General features: G+C 49.6%; 9 protein-coding genes across 9 annotated transcripts; 5 read left to right on the forward strand and 4 right to left on the reverse strand.

Annotated features, from left to right (window-relative positions):
• Nucleotides 1-161: 161 nt before the first annotated feature.
• On the reverse strand, nt 162-401 carry N7496_007839 (uncharacterized protein; the record flags this gene model as incomplete). The annotated part of the gene is made up of 1 exon (XM_056700758.1): nt 162-401. The coding sequence occupies one exon, from the start codon at nt 399-401 to the stop codon at nt 162-164; it is 240 nt and encodes a 79-aa protein (XP_056552821.1).
• A 268-nt stretch (nt 402-669) lies between these two features.
• N7496_007840 (uncharacterized protein) lies at nt 670-2545 on the reverse strand (the record flags this gene model as incomplete). Its single annotated transcript, XM_056700759.1, has 7 exons — nt 670-870; nt 929-1336; nt 1391-1760; nt 1834-1992; nt 2048-2172; nt 2231-2324; nt 2397-2545. The coding sequence occupies 7 exons, from the start codon at nt 2543-2545 to the stop codon at nt 670-672; spliced, it is 1506 nt and encodes a 501-aa protein (XP_056552822.1).
• A 975-nt stretch (nt 2546-3520) lies between these two features.
• On the forward strand, nt 3521-5017 carry N7496_007841 (M20 family metallopeptidase; the record flags this gene model as incomplete). The annotated part of the gene is made up of 5 exons (XM_056700760.1): nt 3521-3625; nt 3704-4086; nt 4146-4532; nt 4593-4720; nt 4779-5017. The coding sequence occupies 5 exons, from the start codon at nt 3521-3523 to the stop codon at nt 5015-5017; spliced, it is 1242 nt and encodes a 413-aa protein (XP_056552823.1).
• Nucleotides 5018-5627: 610 nt separating this feature from the next.
• Nucleotides 5628-6692, forward strand: N7496_007842 (phytanoyl-CoA dioxygenase family protein; the record flags this gene model as incomplete). Its single annotated transcript, XM_056700761.1, has 3 exons — nt 5628-5797; nt 5858-6222; nt 6286-6692. 3 exons carry the CDS (start codon nt 5628-5630, stop codon nt 6690-6692), a joined length of 942 nt encoding a protein of 313 aa, XP_056552824.1.
• Nucleotides 6693-7832: 1140 nt separating this feature from the next.
• N7496_007843 (cupredoxin domain-containing protein) lies at nt 7833-9143 on the forward strand (the record flags this gene model as incomplete). The annotated part of the gene is made up of 3 exons (XM_056700762.1): nt 7833-8225; nt 8390-8458; nt 8520-9143. The coding sequence occupies 3 exons, from the start codon at nt 7833-7835 to the stop codon at nt 9141-9143; spliced, it is 1086 nt and encodes a 361-aa protein (XP_056552825.1).
• A 485-nt stretch (nt 9144-9628) lies between these two features.
• N7496_007844 (uncharacterized protein) lies at nt 9629-11043 on the forward strand (the record flags this gene model as incomplete). Its single annotated transcript, XM_056700763.1, has 3 exons — nt 9629-9766; nt 9970-10218; nt 10291-11043. The coding sequence occupies 3 exons, from the start codon at nt 9629-9631 to the stop codon at nt 11041-11043; spliced, it is 1140 nt and encodes a 379-aa protein (XP_056552826.1).
• An 805-nt stretch (nt 11044-11848) lies between these two features.
• On the forward strand, nt 11849-13966 carry N7496_007845 (uncharacterized protein; the record flags this gene model as incomplete). Its single annotated transcript, XM_056700764.1, has 1 exon — nt 11849-13966. One exon carries the CDS (start codon nt 11849-11851, stop codon nt 13964-13966), a length of 2118 nt encoding a protein of 705 aa, XP_056552827.1.
• A 463-nt stretch (nt 13967-14429) lies between these two features.
• Nucleotides 14430-15862, reverse strand: N7496_007846 (intradiol ring-cleavage dioxygenase; the record flags this gene model as incomplete). Its single annotated transcript, XM_056700765.1, has 5 exons — nt 14430-14875; nt 14952-15117; nt 15184-15326; nt 15377-15532; nt 15613-15862. 5 exons carry the CDS (start codon nt 15860-15862, stop codon nt 14430-14432), a joined length of 1161 nt encoding a protein of 386 aa, XP_056552828.1.
• Nucleotides 15863-17580: 1718 nt separating this feature from the next.
• Nucleotides 17581-18795, reverse strand: N7496_007847 (serine hydrolase domain-containing protein; the record flags this gene model as incomplete). Its single annotated transcript, XM_056700766.1, has 1 exon — nt 17581-18795. One exon carries the CDS (start codon nt 18793-18795, stop codon nt 17581-17583), a length of 1215 nt encoding a protein of 404 aa, XP_056552829.1.
• Between the last annotated feature and the right edge of the window lie 174 nt (nt 18796-18969).

Consider the following 18969-nt stretch of genomic DNA (forward strand, 5'->3'; position numbering starts at 1 on the left):
ACAATCGTTGCGAAGCGGATATTCTGGATTCCCTCCATCATTGCCTGGATTGATATCGGCATTTCTATCGGCGGATGGGTATCTGTTACGCATGCTGAACACCCACTCGCCCCCACACCATGGAGCCAAGCGAGTATGGCCTTGCTAGCAGTGATATATATTTACTTGGCCGGGGTCTTCATCCTCTTCTGGCTTTGCAAGGGTGAATATTTTGAGGAAGAGCGGTGGGCCTTGACTTGCGTCGCATTTTGTTTGCCACTGCTCGCAGTACGGGTTGCATTCTCTCTAATTTTCGTCATCACTGGCAACATGGTCTTCAACGCGATGAAAGGCAACCCGACCGCGTATTTGATGATGACCATGCTTCCTGAGGTGGCAATCATCGCTGCGTGCACATACATTATTACGACTAAGATTTCGCCTTTGAGCCCAGCAAATAAAAAAGGTCAACCGAAGGAAGGGGACGAAGAAAGTCAACGGCAACTGTCTGTTGGAACTTGAAGAATTTATGGAGGAATTTATGTTTACATTTTTGGAGTCTATGAATTAGCGACATCAACCCCTTCTCTGATCTACAAGCAAAGACAGTGATACAATGATCAGCTTCCTTGGTCAGCTAATGTACTGGGCAATCCGCGAATGGATTAAAATTAAGAATCATTATGTACATCAAAGAGTGTAGCGGAAGCTAGGTATCTCCTTGTCGGTCTTGTTGTTCTGCTCTTCGATAAGATCGTGAGCATCAAGACCCTCGGATGCCACTCCATTCTTCCGATCACGTCTCTTGTTCTCCCAGGCATAGTAAACGAACAAACATCCCAAGAAGAACACACCGAGTGCCAATCCACACAGCGATGCTTCAATGCCGCTCTATTTGGGTAAATGATTAGTCTAAATACAATATAATGAGCGAAAGAGAAAAACTTACCGAGTATACTGGCTCCTGCGAAGCGTAGAAGAATTGAGGTCCCACAATATTACCCACGCAGTAAGAGGCGAATATAGCAACACTGATTGTGCTTCGCTTTGTGGATCCGGCGACGTTAGAGGTAACGATACTCAGGGAGAGTGGGATGTTGGCGGCGAATGCGGCAACAAAGGCCAAGCCAACTAGTTTGGCAATTTTGTGGAAGTCATCGAGCGTGTAGATCAAAACAACACCGATAACGGCAACCGTCACATTCAGCATCATGGCCGGAATGCGTGATGATCGGATGTATGTAGCGATTGCGGCGGTAATAAGGAGGAACACGAGCTGGGAAAGACCCATGGGCATCTGAAGGAGGAGGGATTTGAAGTTCGAGTAGCCGAAGCCTGCTATAATAATGGCGGAGAACTATGTTCATGTCAGTGAGGATTTAAAATAAATATCACCATAGTATCCACGTACGCTAGTCAGGCCACCATTGGCAAGGTTGACGCAGAAGGTGTAAAGTACCAGGCACCAGGCCTGCGGGTCTTTCGCAGCAGCGGCGACTTGACTCCATTGGAATGCTTCTGTCACCTGAGCAGAGCCTGTCTTGTTCTTCAGTGTTCGCTGCACTGCGATTCTCCGTTCGGACTCGGTAAGGAAAGAAGCCTTTGCGGGAGAGTCGGGAAGAATGAAGAAGAGGATGATGGCGTAACCGGAGGTGATTCCTCCAAGAACGAGGAACAAGAGGCGCCAGCTTTGGATTCCCGATGCAGAGTTTCCGATACCCCATGCAACGACACCACCAATGATGTTAGCAACACAGTTACCGATGAACCATGCTGCTTGGCTGAGAGTGGGAGAATATCAGTTTGCTGAACCATGCTGTCTCGTCATTGATGGCCTTGGGAGACAATTCTTACCGAGCGGGCTGCTCTTCTCTTTTGTAAAACATTCCAGTGATCAGACCGAAACCCGGTGCAACAGCAGCTTCACCAACACCAAGGAAAAATCGAGCAGTGACTAAACCGGCATAGTTCTGGCAGGCTGCGTGGCACATGAGGATTCCACCCCACAAAAACCTGGACACGAACCGAATTAGCCAGGAATAAGAGTTGATCGGTGGCTTTGACATACACAGAGACAGCTAGATATTTGCCCAGAGGGAGGCGAACAATAAAGTACGAAGTGGGTCCACTCCATGCAAGATAACCAAAATAAAAGATCGCGGAGCACCAAGTATATTCCTGGCCAACCAGGTGCTGTATAATATGAAGAAGGTTAATATCTGGTAGGGAAGGACGTTTTGGTGCCACTGACAAGATCGGCTCGGATATTCAAAAGAGTTGCCTGGCTAAGCGCAAGTTTATCCATGTATTGCAGCATGTAGCAAATGCCCATCGTCGGGATCATACTGTGAGGAGTCTCAGAATGTGATACTTCGAAATCGGCATGTTTCCGTAGATCGACACGCGGCATTACTTACAACAAATCTAACTTCCATAGGAGTCGACGCTCCTCTTCAGGAGAGGGTTGGTAGTCAGTATATTCGCCGACACTGGCATCTTGTACTGTCTCATCTGTGGTATTGACAGCCTTCTCGTCGTACTTGTACGGCTCTTGCGCTGTACCCATTGTGGAGGAGGATATTATGAATGCAGAAAGTAAACAATTCCAGTATCTGATGGTACTTATTATTCTCAGTGTGTCCAAGGAGATCTAGGGATGGATTACTTGGTCAACTTATATGAACATTACAGAATGATAAAAGTTTAATGTTGTGCACCATGTTATCTTTGGTCTGGCGTCATTAACTCTCGCTTACAAGACGCCAATCTACAGCCATTTCATCCCTCCACGCCTACAACATCCGCAACGCGTAGTATAGATAGTAGATAAAAAGTGATAAGATTAGATAGAAATCAGCTTCTTGTCTTATCCAAAGAGATTTCCTATCGAAATAACCTGGGGAGCATTGAGAGCCTTGGTTTCCCGCGGGAAATCCCCGATTGCGAGCACAAGCACAGCATAAGTCAACTCGCGGAAATAGGGTCGGCAAATTTGAAGGTGTTGATTGGATTTAAAAGAGGCGAGCTTGAGAGGGGTTAGGATACAATTCCTTGGGCTTGGGAATTATCATCAAGGTCGGCAAATTTAGAGTTGCTGATTGGTGGATGCCAGCCTAACGTCAACACATGGCCTTCGGCAATCCAGAACTCTAATCGTCGCCCCCGCATTGGTCATTGTTATCTTATGCCGCACCATGGCGCATAACGATAAGATTATGAGCATTATGTAGTTAGATCGTGCTAATCAAGGTGTCAAGAAGGAGAAGATAGTCGATTAAATAATCAATTAACATAATTCTTATGCCTGCATCAATGACTTATGCGAAGTCGTATCCAGGATCGCGGCTTTGATGCCGTCCCTTAGAGAGTTAATTCGAGAAGGTTATGAGACAATAGAACTATAAAAGGGTCACATTCGCATGAACGTCAGACCTCATTCATTTCAACAATTCTGTGACAAGAGCGCGGTAGTAAATTCTATCTTCCATAATTAACTGAGCACTCTCTTTACTGCTGTGACTACACTTTGGTTATTCACAAGATGGCAATCAGCTCTACTATCCCAATCTCTCCCGAGGAGGCTCGGGCTGCTATGGACAAAGCCCTTGAGAAAGTGGCCAAGCAGCTCCGTGAACTGAACAATTACGTATGATTCCACCCCAGTCTCCCAGGAGCACCGAGCGTTAGGACATGTCTGGCTGTAACACAAGCTTACCATTCATAGATTTGGTCGAACCCAGAACTGGCATATGAAGAGCACAAGGCGCATGACGCTATCTGTGATTTCCTCGAAAGCCAAGGATTCACAGTTACTCGGCATGCCTACGGAGTGGATACATCCTTCGAATGTATCAGCGGCAGTGAAGGCCGACTCATCAACTTCAACGCTGAGTACGATGCGTTGCCTGACATTGGCCATGCCTGTGGCCACAACCTTATTGCCACCAGCAGCATTGCAGCCTTTTTGGCACTGAGCCATCTGCAGAAGGAGTTTGGAATGAAAGGCAGAATTCAACTGCTCGGTACTCCCGCCGAAGAGAACGGCGGCGGCAAGGCAAAGTTGATCGATGCTGGTGCTTACAAGGGTGTTGATATTTCTTTGATGGCGTAAGTTCAGATTTGAGTGATTTTACAAGTTGATGAATAATCCTAATTCTCCCCTTTAGCCACGGCGGACCAACGAATTTGGTTGGACGTCCCAGTGATGGAGTCGCTGGAGTCCTGATGAATGCTCGCAAGGAGCTGCATGTGGAGTACTTTGGCAAGAATGCTCACGCCGGAGGTAACCCATGGGATGGTGTTAATGCGTTGGATGCACTGGTTCAGGCATACAACGGAATTTCCACCTTGAGACAGCACATCCTGCCCGATGAGCGAATCCACGGAGCTTTCCTGGACGTGCCAAAGGTCGCCAATGTGATTCCTGCATACACAAAGTCCTACTGGCAGATTCGCAGCCCGACTTTGCAAGGTCTTAACAAGCTTATTGCCAAGGTCAGGCAGTGCATTGAGGGCGCGGCTATTACTACTGGCTGCACTGTCAAGATTGTAGAGTGAGTCTCCGAGCAGATTGTACTGTATAATTGATACTAATGAGGGAATGATGATATTAGGGAGGGCCTCTACACTGACATTGTTCTTAACGAGACTCTCTGTGAGCGATACACGAGCCACTTGGCAGGTTATGGAAAGGAGGTCATCCAGAAGCACGAGCAGGTCCTTACCGGATCTTCCGATGTTGGTGAGTTTAATTTTGATATTCTAAATCTTTAAATTACAGATCACTGACATCCCACAAGGTAACGTCAGCTACGTTGCACCCACACTTCATTCTATGTTCGCCATCCCCACACCAGCGGGGTCTTTCCCGCATCACCCGACTTTCACGGCTTGTGCTGGAACTGATGAAGCCCACGAGGAGGCTATTATTACTGGAAAGGGATTGGCTCTTACGGGATGGGATATGATGACTGATGATGCTCTGTTTGAGTCGGCGAAGGCGCAGTGGGAGGGACAGCTTCCCGCGCCTGCTAAATAGTGTAAGAATACTATAACCTCTTAAATTTTGAATTTGACAATATAATGAAATGTTATTATGATATTCCGAATGTTGTACAATGAAGTCATGGGCATGAAGGCAAGAACTTTGTGCAACTTTACCCGATGAGATCAAGAAACCTCTGCCATTCCTGATAAAATCAACCGGCTAGAGGCAGAGCGCCATCTAATACATATTAACAGACATTGGTTTATGTTTAGAACCTTATGGCCCATAGATAAGAACCTACATGAATATGTTCAATTTTAAAGTAGAAAATCTCGAGGGTAAAGCGTAACGCTGGCCAATAGGGAAGATCGGGATCTCCACTGTACGCGGGTTTGCGGGGGTTGGAGAATCTTGATCAGCGTCTGGGCATGGTGATCACGTTCGTCGTGTCGTGGAAGCTCCCGTAACGATGTCCAATAGGCGAGCTCGAAGATATGTGGTTTGAACTTTGAACCACGAATAAAGTTTGACAGAGCTTGGAGGGGGAAATTCCATGCGGTCATAAAAGGATGCCGGTAGCATGTAGCTGTAGAAGGCAGAACTATCATTCTTCCAGTCTGTCAGCTTCGCATAATTCACATACTGACTTTAATCGACCACGATGACTGTGGACGTTCGATCCAACCACGGCCCGGCGGTCCCTGCCCAGTGGCTACGGCAGACACCCAGCGACACATCTTTCGAAGAAATGCGGAGGAGGTTGAGAGAAGACGGCTATGTCTACGTCAAGAATATCCTTCCAAGAGAGGATGTGCAGAAAGTTCGCGAGGAGTAAGTCTCAACAACAAGCCTCAGCGTGGTATATGCGGACGCTAATCTTGTTTTGTATAGGTACTTTAAGTTATACGAGCCGACCGGAATAATTAAGCCAGGCTCGGCACTTGAAGAGGGAATCTTCAACGATTCGAATGATCCGCTCCAGCATGGTGGGATAGGAGCTGGAGAACTTCCACCAACGCCTGAGCAGGTCCAAGCTATGATCGATGCGCACACACAGCCCGAGTACCTCCAGCTTCTAGAACATCCTAATCTCCGATCATACGTCAAGGGAATAATGGATTGGAAGAAGGAAATCCTGCTGAAGCGCACCATGATCAGACACAATGCCCCACACGCGCTCAGCACCGGGGTACACTATGACAAGCTGTTCCTTCGAAAGGGAGAAGCTGAATTCCTAACGGCGTGGGTACCTATTGGTAAGGTCTCTCGGATACATTACCTATTTGGATGCATCAACCGTGGCTAATTGAGGCTCACAGGAGATATTAGGGCTGACGGGGGCGGCCTGATGTATCTGGGCGATTCTGTCAAAGTGGGCCGTGAGATTGAAGCGGATTTTACCCGTCGAGCCAAGGACCTTTCTGAAGAAGAGCGACTGAGCGCATTCAACGTGCATATGGAAAAATATGGACAATTGTCACAGGATGCGAACGAGTTTGGCAGCGCTCATGAGACAAACGGCGGAGTCGGTGATCGGCACTGGCTTGTGGCTAATTACGAGGCTGGCGACGTGGTATTTCATGACCCATATATTGTGCATGCAAGCTCGAAGAACGAGGGCCACGATGGACGAATTCGCGTCAGCACAGACCTCCGATTTTACGAGGAGGGAAGTGACATGGATGACCGGTGGATGAAATTATGGACACCTGGGGACGGGCTGTAAGGCTGGTGAAAATATGGCACCCAATATGGGCTGAGTAGCCTGAATTAATCTATTTTCTGCTGGACTTGGCTCCGGCCCCCTTCCCTTGGCCCGTGTGGCTTTGGTAGGATCGGCCGGAACCAGAAGAGCGGGTTAGCAGAAGGGTTTTGGATTGCCATTAGAATGTTAATAATATTTTCTTGAGAGTTCATGCAATTTGTTTAGGTCCGGGGTATGAATCAAACTGCACGGCATGAATCGTGTTTCAAGTTGAGAATCGGGATCGAGTCCACACAATCCCAAGGTGTAACTCGATTTCATTTATTTCATAGTCGTCTAGACTCCGGGCTGACATGCACCCACTATTACACCACGTTGTCGGTGCAGCCGGACCAATAAAAATCGATCAAGTGCCGTGCTGACTGCATCGTTAAAGGGCTGTAGTTTACTTAGTGGAACTAAGACGGTTGAAAGGCCCTCGGCGTTGTTGGGCGTTGTGGATGTACATCTGTGACGGAGTGGCTGCGATTCAAAGAGCCTCTGGCTCGAGTTTCTTTCATGGGTTACTTGAAATAGCCCAGAAGTATCGACATAGAACAAGTGCGGTATTTAGCATTGCGACCGTATTCCAAGGCCTATCAACTTCGAACTGCCTCGTACCAAAGACAACGTTTGCTTGCTTTTCGGTAATGAAGTAACCTTTCAAGGCGTCCTGTTGCTTTCGGCCGTATTATCCTTAACTAATATTGGGGGCCACAAGGGCCGAATAAACCGGCAAATCAGCAGCGCTGGTTAAAAGACCCTCAGACCCAAAGGACACCAAAAGCGCCCCCAAGTGGATCTCTAGCGGTCGGGGGCCGACTATTAACTACTTATGGCTGGGCCTTAGGAACCCTGTTCTCTTTTGGGAAACTGATGATTACAGTACATACGTCGGTCGGGCAAGGGACAAAAAGAAAAACAAAGAGGCTTATAGACAAAGTATCTTGTGTTCCTCAGCCGTGTACTATTTGCTAAGCCCCAACCTAGACTGGAGGGCCCGCCCTGGCACCTTCTGGTCTTTTCATCCTGCAGGGCCTTTTCTTCTTTCCTGCACATCCCCCCTCTCGAACTGACGGTGTAGTTTACAATAATTCCCACAGTCCATCGTCAGCTTCCAAAATGCTGTTTGCACAGCAGGTGCTTCGGCCATTTCTGGCCTCGATCGCTTTGGCGACTCTAGGATCCGCTGCGTCCAGTTCCTATTATGATAGCTCTGCGACGGGAACGGCAGGCAGTTCGATAACTACGACTTTCTCCACCTCGACGACGACCTCGACCGGTAGTGCGACGCATACTATCCAAGTTGGGCCAGATTCGAGTCCGCATGCCTACGTTCCTCATAGCATCACGGCCAACCCTGGCGACGTTGTTGTCTTTGAATTCTACCCAACAAACCACTCTGTCGTACAGGCAGACTATGGATCGCCCTGCCGCTATCCGTCTAGTGGTTCATATTTCTATTCTGGGATGTTTAACAGCTTCAACGAGAAAGATGGCCAACTTGTCGGTCCTGTAAGTCTAAAGATGTTTATACCGCGAGGGTGAGATAGACCGGATCGACTGACATTTCTGATGATTAAAGCCGCCGACCTGGTCAGTGGTTGTCAATGATACCGAGGTAAGAAAATAGCTTCTTCCGGGCTCAAGGGACAGAAATTAACAAAGATTCTCGTTAGCCAACGTTTTTCTACTGCACTGCGATCGGTTCATGCCTGGAAAATGGAATGGTGGGCGTCATCAACCCGGTAAGCCTAAATCTAACTCAGCTTCCAAATTGAAGAAATTGTCTAACAAATGCACTCTTAGAACTCGACCGAAACCTTCGAATCGCAATACAAAAAAGCTCTCACCTATCCCTATATGCTAGTACCCGGCCAGTCTGCGCCCGCCGAGGGCAGCGGGTCAACAGGTGACTCAACGTCGACAACCACAAGCGCGAGCACCAGCGCCACAACCAGCAGTGCCTCATCTGGCGGAGGCGGAGGAGGGTTGAGTGGCGGAGCGATTGCCGGCATTGTCATCGCAGCCGTGGCGTTCGTTGCTATTTTGGTCGCACTGTTCTTTGTCCTCGGTCGCAATCGCGTATACTCACAATGGATGTCCTCACAAGACGGGCGGACCGAGCGCACGGCGCGATGGGCTTTGTTCAACAACACGGGCGGCTCGATTGGAAACCGCAAGAGTGAACTCGACAGCAATACTGCCAGGGCGCCGGGTACCGATGTCACCTCGGTCGGTAGTCCAGACCCGACGATGCGACAGTTCTCGCCAGCTCCAGAATCAGTATCAGGGTTTGGAGGCTCATCGCCTCGTCATAATTCTGGCCAATGGAATTGGGATATTCCGCAAAATTCGCGCAGCCCCCGTGGTCCAACCGAGCTTGAAGCAAACGCTATCATTCATCAGCTTCCAGAGCGGAGAGGGTCATAAGTTTGGCCTAAATGGAGCGAGGAGGCGTATTGGTTTGTAGGTGATGTGGTTGTTGTTCCCTGGTGGAGATGGGATCTACTCGCAACACTGTGGGGTTAAGGGACCGAATGGGTGGAAGAAAGGCCGGTCTTACTATTTCTATTTTTTCTTCTTCTCTGTTTTGGTGTTGCAATTCCCTTTGGATCTGGTTAAGGCTTGATTTATGGTTTACCTACATGTTTATATATCATTGATACACACTTAGTTTAGCAGTTGTCCTTCTTATGAAGTACCGAATCTAATGACAGTCCATTTTCCCTTTTGGGAAATCCACCCCAGTCCCATCACATGACCTGCATGTAACCACGGGGCTTCGGGTCTCGTCTCAGACTCCGCAGAGAAGCCCAAGATTCCAGCTGTCACTATATCCACATTCTGATGTTGGGTTAACTGGATGCATCCTCATACATGGCTACACGACGTCAAGAGACGAGATCGAGGTGGGGATGTATGAACTGGTAAAAGCCTTCCACCCGCCTAACGTCGACGTGCGGGGTCAGTACGCTAACAAAGCCCGTGCAGTCGCAAACGCCGCAAGAAATGCAACGAAGGCCGACCCAGCTGTCAACTCTGTACAGAGCGGGGTGTGGAATGCATCTACCCAGACTGGACTGTAGTCAAATATTCCCAGACTCGACAACGGAGGCGACAGCTTCAAGAGGCCAATATTGATCGGCCATCTGCGCGACCAGTATTGCTCCCAGCACAACCGAGCAATCCTGAATCGCGATTTATCTTTCATTTTAACACCATTTTAGCGAGCCTAATCAGTTTTTCCTTTCCACAGACGGGTGCTCAAAATCCCTTCTTGCAGCATGTTCTTCCTCGAACCTCGGATTCTGCCCAGGTTCAGTATGCCGTGGAAGCCGTCGCTGCGGCTCATCTGTATCATCTTGGCTCTGAGACTGGAGATCGAGCGACCCAACTACATTCAAGAGCATTGAATTTACTCGCTGTGGAATTATCGCGTCCACAGCTTGATGACACTTCGCGCATGAACTTGCTTGCGAGCAGTCTACTCTTGATATACTATGAGGTAAGCTCTCAACCCGGAGCTAACGTTTTCTAATCTTCAATCATCATGCCCTAACCCACTGTTATATATCAGATTGTACTGGGGAACTCCGCAAGCAACGCATGGTGTCATCTCCAAGGCGCAAAAGTCCTATTAGAATGCCACCGCGCCACCCCCGAAACCCCATGCATCTCATTCTTCCGCAAGATCTTCCAGTACTTCAACGTGATGCTCGCCCTTTCCCTAGAAAGGCAGCCACTTCAGATCAATAGTGGCTTTGCATCCGATTTCAGCAACAACGCGGACACGGTCTTTGGCTGCGCTGCTAGCCTCTGGCCACTCATGCATCATCTAGCCGATCTTCTCGGTCGCGCCCGTCTAGGCGACGACATCACTGAAGACGGTAAACACGTGATGGCCGGCTTACATGCGTGGTCAATTGAATCTTCGTTTGGAACTGATGCCTACACCGAGGCAATGGTTCAGATTGCGCGATCCTACAAATTCTGCGGACTTTTGATGCTTCGTCAGGCTGTTCAAGGCCAAAGCCCGGAGTACCGCGACTGCACTCCTCTTCAAGGCGATGAAGTCTACAGATCAGCTTTTGACAGTGTTCTCCGCGTGTGCGTTTTGTCTCTTCCGATGGCTACGTTGACATGGCCGCTGTATGTGGTTGGAAAGCTTGCCTCCTCGACTAGTGATCGCACTGTTATTCTGCATATTTTCTCGCAGTTTTTGGAGAAGCATCACATGAAGGTTGTTGATGGGGCTCGGGCAGCTGTACAGGGACATTGGGAGGAACGGAGGAACGGTTGGCAGCAATCGGCACCTGTTTTGCTTGGTTGATTTATACTGTGTACATTTGGTCATTTTGGCACTTTAGAGCAGTCCAGCGTTCTCTGCAGAGATATCTTTCAGGCACATACCATTACCACGGAGTTTATTGGGACGACCAGATTCCATACTGCTTTAAATATTCGATCTGGCTTCACAGAAGAGGCTTAACATGGTAGATTTTTTCTCTCAAGTCTAGTGAACATACTTGCAAATTAACGAGGTGTTGCTGCATTCTGTCTCATTATCCTTGAATCGAAGATTGTTGATAAGCTAGGAGAAATTTACGCCAAAGTTGAGTTTCCCTTATCCAGATCATAGTGTTACTTCTTTTTATTGGACCTCTTTGATAATTGATATAAAAATTCACAGAGCTGTAAAGGAGAAAAGAAAAACTTCATTTTTAAGATCGTGTTCTTCAAAAGAATAGAATTAGATCGGACTGATTCCAAATTCTAATAACGGAGTTACTGACTCTAATAGACGATGAAGCTCCTTGCTATAAAACTTAAAATTTCATATAAAACAAAGACAATTGATCTTTCAGTAAGGTTATTTTGAAGATAATGACGCCACTACTAGGATGATAATAGCATAACATGAATAGGTCGCTGTGTCGGTTCCTTCTAACGGCAGTAATATCCTCCAGTGATACCGCCTACTCGGTCCCGCCTGGCATTGGTCAGCTGCGACCCGCTTGTCCAATTCTACCTTTTTCCAACCCCCAATTATCCTACAATCGAGAAAACACTGGCTTTCTCTGTCAGGCCCCACACCTGTGGCATTGCTCATTGCGTCTTGGTGATAACCGTGAAACATGAGTGATAACACTCCACAATCTGCCCGCACCACATCCCGTGCGGGCATTCCTGAAGATCAGAAGAAGGCTCTGCGCGCCTGGTGTCGGTCGCAAGGGTCTCGTCCGACACACGCAGCTAGCGTGGCCTGGTTTCAACGGACTTTTGGTCGACGCCTCCCCCAGTCCAGTGTCTCCGTGATATTGTCTTCAAAGTACGAGTATCTCGACACGGGTCCAGCAACGGGCTCTTTCCGACAGCAACCCCCGCAATGGCCTATCTTGGAGGCGCGATTATTCGAATGGTTGAAAAGGGCCCGTGAAACTGGTGAATTATCCACTGGTGACGCCATCTTCAACAAGGCCCGCGAGATTTGGCCTCAAATCACAGAATATGCTAACCGCGCTCCACCGGCATTCAGCCACGGTTGGCTGGCGAAATTCAGGAAGCGATTTGAAGCCAGTCTATCCAAGGGTCAACAGGATGGCGTTCTCCCAGCTCCGCCTCGAAACCAGCGTAAGGAGCTGCAGGCACTGCGCACTCTAGCGGGAGAGTTTAAAGAAGAAAATGTTTACAATATAGACGAGACTGGTTTGCTTTGGCGCAAAGCCCCCTTTGACACACTGCCTAGCGGGCCAAATGAACTCAAAAAGGATCGAGCCCATATCTGCTTGATGGTGTGTACCAATGCCACCGGGTCTGATAGAATTCCGCTCTGGGTGATTGGACATAAGGAGATGCCTGGGGCTCTTCGCGGTGTCAATCTCAAAGCTATGGATTGTCAATGGCGCCATAATCAACAAGCTTGGGTGGATGTTCAAATAATGTCAGAATGGCTGACCATGTTTTATCATCACGTCGGCTCGAGGCGAGTTGTCCTGCTCCTGGATGATAAACCTGCCCACCAAGCCGCACTGGAGACTACACCTCCTCCAGGCAACGTGCACGTCCAATGCTTCCCCGAGAAAAGCCCAAATTCGTACCAGCCCTTGCGACTCGGAATCACCCAGCAGCTCAAAACTCATTACCGCAAGCAATGGCTTGGGTATATGGCGACAAGCTTTGACTCCGGCTCAAGCCCGATGGAAATGATCAGCCTTTATCATACCCTGTGCTGGATCACTAGAAACTGGCGACACGATGTTGCGAATGCGACAATCTACAAGGCGTTCCGCAAAAGCCATCTCGTCGAGCCGCGAGCCGACTATCTCACCGCGCCAAAGCCTCCGGATATGACCGAGCTCTACGACAAGGTTATCCGTTATAACCAGAGTGGTACCTCTACAAGGCGTCTTGAAGAATGGCTGAATCCCGCGGAGGAGGACTTCGCCGGCACCATGGACGAGGCGCTCCGACAGAACCCGAACGTAGACACATTCATTCTTGATGAATCGGTTAACCCGCTACCACCGTATGAACTGATCCCTGCCCCGGCAGATGCTATTGCGGGCATTCAGACAGCCATTCGTTACATGCTCAATCAGCCTACAACTACTGCGAACGACATCCTGTACTTGGAAACAATGGAGAAAATCCTAGACCGAAAGGTCCGGAATCAATTCCTCCAGCAGCAAAACCAAACACCTAATCAAACGCCTACTCAGTTATCAGCCGAGGCAGCTGTTCAAATCTCTGCACCGCCACCTGCCCAGCCGCAGATTCAATCATCAACTCCAACATCCGTTCCACAATCGTCTATGCCACCAAGTCAACCTTCTGCTCAACCATATTCCCAACCGTACCGACCACCCGTTAGGCCAGCAACCCAGGCACCCTTGCCAGCAGGGCAGCGACCACTCCCGCAGCTCGCTCAACAACCAGTTCAACATGCCTTGCAAACACCAACTCAACAACCTGTTAGAACACACATGCAATACCAGTTTCCGAATCAAAACTCCAATCTGTCGCGTAACTTCGCATCGACCCGATCTCCAGGCCAACCCTCGTTTCGACCATCACAAGCAGGTATCAGACCTGCAGGTATGGCACCAATTCATATTCCATCCGAAACTCCATCCGCGGCATCCACTCCGGGACCGAGCACGGGGCAGTTGGGATACCAGGCGCGTGCGCCTTCGGAGGAAGGATCGTATCAACCGTCTGAGGATCAGTTTTCCGACGATGATATGGAGATATAACCTGGTTGGACTCTTTCGTGCCGTAATGCCGAGTGGGTATCCACTCCCCGTTTCTCTACAACTGCGCACGCTTCAGTAGGCAAGGATAAACACCTAGCTGATTGTATCGCATTATATCCATCATTATTATTGCTTGGCATGAGTTATAAATCCCAACCCTTCTTTGGAATGAAACGAGAATTTTTCGGATGAAAACCAGTTCATGTATATCAGATAGTAAATACAATAGATCAACATCTCAACAAGAGAGTACAACAATGACCGAAGGCATAAGCCCGCGCGGCAAAAGAATGAAAAGTAGAGAAACAAGTTACCAAAAACGATAAAGACGCTGAGCCTATTTTGACAGTGAGACCAGTATTGCTCCACGAGTAGCAATCTTCGTCCTAACGCCATCTTAGCTCGCACCTAAATCTCAACTAGCGGTCCTAGTAAGCACACGCTCGATTGGCCATCTTACCATCTAGGCAGAGGTAGGACGGCTACCACCAGGTCCAGAAGCAGAGGCACCGGGAGGAGAACCACTGCCACCACTGCCACCGCCCATACCAGAGCTCTCATTCTCAACACCACCCTGCTCAGTGTAGTACGCAGCAGGAGTGACATCACTGTCCTCGGTGCTATCGACACCAACAGAGATCCAAGCAAAGATACCATCCGAGACGTCGTCGCCCAGCAGAACGTACTCCATGAAGGGATCGATGGTGTCAGCCTCCTCGGACAGAATGCTGTCTTCGGCGTTGGTGGTCAGGTCCTGGGTGTTGGTTGAGTATGGTGAAGTCTTCTCGACCTTGGTGATTAGGTCCTGGTCGAAGAAGAGTTGGCCGACGTGGGAGGTCTTGGAGGAGTATAGGCCGCTGATGGTGTTGTTCTGGAGGACGGTGGTCTCGTTGGCTGGGTGTGTCAGGACTGTAGGATTTGTTGTTAGAATGTAATGTTTTTGAAATAATGGGGGACAAGGCTGCTTTTTCCTATGGATACATACCGTGAATGTGGGTGGCACGGCCAGTGTAGTGACCGGGGAAGATGGACTCGAACTGGACAACGCCATCGTCATTGCTGGGCTGGATTCCGCGCAGGAAGGTAGCGTCGAGGTTGGTAGCATCGGAAGAGTCACCGTTACCGCTGGCCTGGACACCGGAGTAGACACCCTATCATAGGAAAGTCAGAATAACGTTGCGCTTTATACTGCGTAATACTAAAGTCCCAAAACTCACAGTGGAATTGCAGTGCCAGAGGTCCATGTAGACATCAGGCAGGGGGTCACAGGTGTTGGTGTCGATGAGCTGGATGTCCATGTACAGAGCAACACCCTCCTGGTCATCAACGATGTTCTCGCGGATGAGTTCGCCGCTCACGTCTGATATCTATTAGCTATGCCAATCGAAATGCCACTCGATGTTTACTCACAGTAAGGGCCCTGAGTGACATCGGGAGCCAGAATGCAGGTAGCCTCAGAGCCGAACAGGACAGAAGCATCGGTGGAGGGGGTGACACCGGTCAAATTCGAGGCGTGAGAGGTGTTCAGGAGGGTATCCAGATCACGAGCCTTGAGGAAATGGGCATCTACGGCAAATAGTCAACATCCAATGATCAAAATAGATATCTTTCCCGTCTGATATCTGTGCTTCTCGAGAAGAATTCACCAGTGTTCAGACCACGGCGGCGGCGGATTTGCTTGACGGCGTTTTGACGACGAGCAACATTCTTGGCCTCAAGACCGCGGGCCTTCAGCTTGGAGGCACACTGGGCCAGGCTGCGCGATTGAATAGGAGCATTGCGCAGGAACTGACGGCGCTCGGCAGCTTCGGCCTTGTGGTCGTGACCAGGATGAGCGGCAGCAATCGAGGCCAGACCGATGAGGCCGGCGGTAATGGTAGAGGCGAGATGAACCATGGCTGTTAGATCAAGCTCCTCAAAGCTGAAATTTTGTAAAGATTGGAATGTAGATAGAAAAGAAGAGAATGTTGTTCTGTTGATTTGAATCCATTCTCACGGCGACAACCTCGTGCCTTTATATCACATCGTCACGGCTTCTCATGGATAGAGCATACATAGGCCATACTCCACCGAATAGTATCGAAATAGCTCAGAAAGCATTAAGGTTGCCTCAATCGCACCCTTCCTCGGGCTGAATCGCGCCGCTGACAAAGTCAATGGAGAAGCATAGTTCAAGTTCCGCAAATCAGATCTCCCCCGTTTCTCATCCAGCAACAAGTCGAAACCCTTCGGAGCCACACCAGACCCGCAGCGGAGCAACCACCGCCTCTCCGCAGGAGCAAGACGACCGGGTGTGGTTTAAGGTGATGCATAATATGGATGTTAATTGGGTTTCGGGACTTGGCGCATGGATTAATACCCGTTCCTTGCACTCCGGGCCTAGACGATGCTAAGGCCTGGATATGTCGCCAAGAATGTGTAGACGAGTCATGCGGAGCATATGCTCCACGCGAGGAATTAAGGATGAGGGCTGAGCGGAGCCATATGTAGATAATAAATTCCGGTAAGTGGAGGAATGTCGGGGTGATCTGCGCTGATGACGAGGCGCTAAATGATGCGACTCTGCACTACTCTTTCGTTGTCCACCTACGGTACAGAGCTTGGGGGATCAAATGTGGCCCATATTGACCCAGCTAGCTGATGTGGTAGGTGGAGAGACATGTGGACAATACGCATGGGGGCATGGGAGTCCGATGCAGGCCGCGACGCCCAGGGGGTCCCTGATTTGGCCCTGCATCCGTCGCGGACTCGTCACGGCTGGCATCAAACGTCCAGGGGTGTGTTGGTAATAGAGATTGGGCATTGGCTGGTCATCAGCCTACTCGTCGATCATTACCGCATAGCTATCTGCACAAAAATTGCGTCAACAGTCCCTGATAGCGTCTTGGGTCCAACGTATTCGGCGTACGTACGCGTTCTTGGCGTTCCTTTCGTCGGGGAATTCTCACGATATACGAGACAGAGAGCCTCGGCGAAACATGAGAGATGAACGTTGTTTACATTGTTATGCCAAGCTAAAAGACCGGAGGAAAGTCTTCAATGACACAAGAGTGAAACTGGTGGGCGCAGGCGCCGTGGCGCCGGTCGTGGAAAATATTTGCCAAGAAATCTTTATTCGACGCGCCCGAAGGCTTGGCGAGGCTTGCGCGGAGATCCCGGAGTGGGCGGAAAAACGAGTTGAAGGGTTTGAGTTTGTAAATGTAGAGACCTAACTATCCCTGACGTCGCATCGTAACATGGATGATAAAAGTAACCTTTTCGATCAGACTTGAGAGAATTATTGGATTTTTGTATTGATTAAAAGGGTCCTGCAAGTCACGGTCGACTCTGCGCAAGGTTCTGGTACGAGAATTGAAATTGAGAGAAACAGATGGCGAAGGGGGTCGCTTAGAATGTCCCTTAATTCGAAAAAAGGAGGATGCAGAATCCTTTCCAATGGCATGGAGAAAAAAATGCCAGTACAGTAGTTATGGATTATAATCGGACTGTTAGGTTCTCTTCAATGTGGCGGATGTTGAAACATCCAAAAATATGTGAATTTTCTCGTAAAGACGAGTGGAAATTTATCATTTGCTTGGTCTATTGGTACAGTAGATAGAGCTAGCAAAGACAGACTAATCCTGTCCCCTCCACGCAGCACGTTTGCGATAAATATCGCGCCGCAAGACCTGCTTCAACTCAGCAATCAACTCACCATCCACGGGCAATGCAGCCTGGACAGCACCAATGCCACAAAGACCATTCTTCCGATCGATAAACCACGCAAAGGTAAGACCACCACCCCAAGTCAGCGTCCGATCACCGTACCAACCATCCACATCCTGACGCATAAGAAGCCCACCCAAACCATAACCAGCCTTCATACCAGGCTCTACACCGACACGGAAGAACTTCCCCATAGGACCAGCAAGTGCAGCCTGGTGACTCTCCGTCGCACTGGGGCTCAGGTGATGCTCGAACATATCATCGACAGTAGCAGGCCTGAGCAGTTTCCCATCATTCGCCAGGATCGAGCGCAGAATCTTCGTGTAGTCATTCCCAGGTAAGTAAAGGCCATGACCGCCAAAGTCACCGCGCCCTCGCAGATTCATATCACCGCCTCCTCCGAGGACGGCCCGCCCGACACCCTCGGGGTCATCCGGGTTTAGATCGACCATGCGAGCGCGCAGGTCCTCACGGGTCACTGGATAGAATTGCCCGTCTTTGATACCGAGTGGATCGAAGATGCGTTGCTGGATACGTTCCCCGAGTGTGAGTCCCGTTACACGCTCGACTATACGCCCAGCCCAGTCCAGTCCGGGCCCGTACATCCAGCCTTCGCCTGGCTGGAAACCGAGGGGATAACAGAAAAGATCCTCTACAGATCGAGGGCCTGCGTCGTCGGGGGCGGAGAACTTCTCGCGCCACTTGGCGACGTGGGGGTTCATGAAGTGGTAGATCAGGCCGGAGCTATGCGTGAGAAGCATTTCCAGGGTGATAGGGCGTTTCGCAGGCTCGAGAATGGGTGTTTCGCCATCTTCAGTGAACCCGGTGATGACCTTTTTACTGGCTAGTTCTGGTGCGACGGTTGAGAGGTCGCCGTCCAGAGTCAACAGACCGTCCTCCACGCATTGTAGTGCTGCGATGGTGGCTACGAGTTTGGTTGCTGATGCTAGGAACAGGACATCGTCTAGCTGTTGTGGTTTTTTCTCGCCAGATAGGAGGGTGCGTTCGCCAAGGGTTTTGTTATAGGTGAAATGGCCGTCCACATCAGTGGCGCAGATTACTGCGCCGTGGATGTTCCCCGCATCAATGGCGGCTTGGAAGCTGGTTTCGATGTCGTCGGCCATGTCCGCGGGTTTGACTCTATGCAGCCGCACGATGATTTTCAGTGGTGTCTGGGCCACGGAAGAGTGTATCTGAGAAAAGAAATATTCTTCGAGATACTCGAAAGTGGTGTCTCTGGTGTAAGTTGACGATGGCTCGTGGGGTTGTCACATCGGAAGATGGTTTCTCCTCAGTTT

Source organism: Penicillium cataractarum (assembly GCF_028827025.1).
Source record: "Penicillium cataractarum strain IBT 29864 chromosome Unknown utg000007l, whole genome shotgun sequence".
In the NCBI taxonomy this organism is placed as follows: Eukaryota; Fungi; Ascomycota; class Eurotiomycetes; order Eurotiales; family Aspergillaceae; genus Penicillium; species Penicillium cataractarum.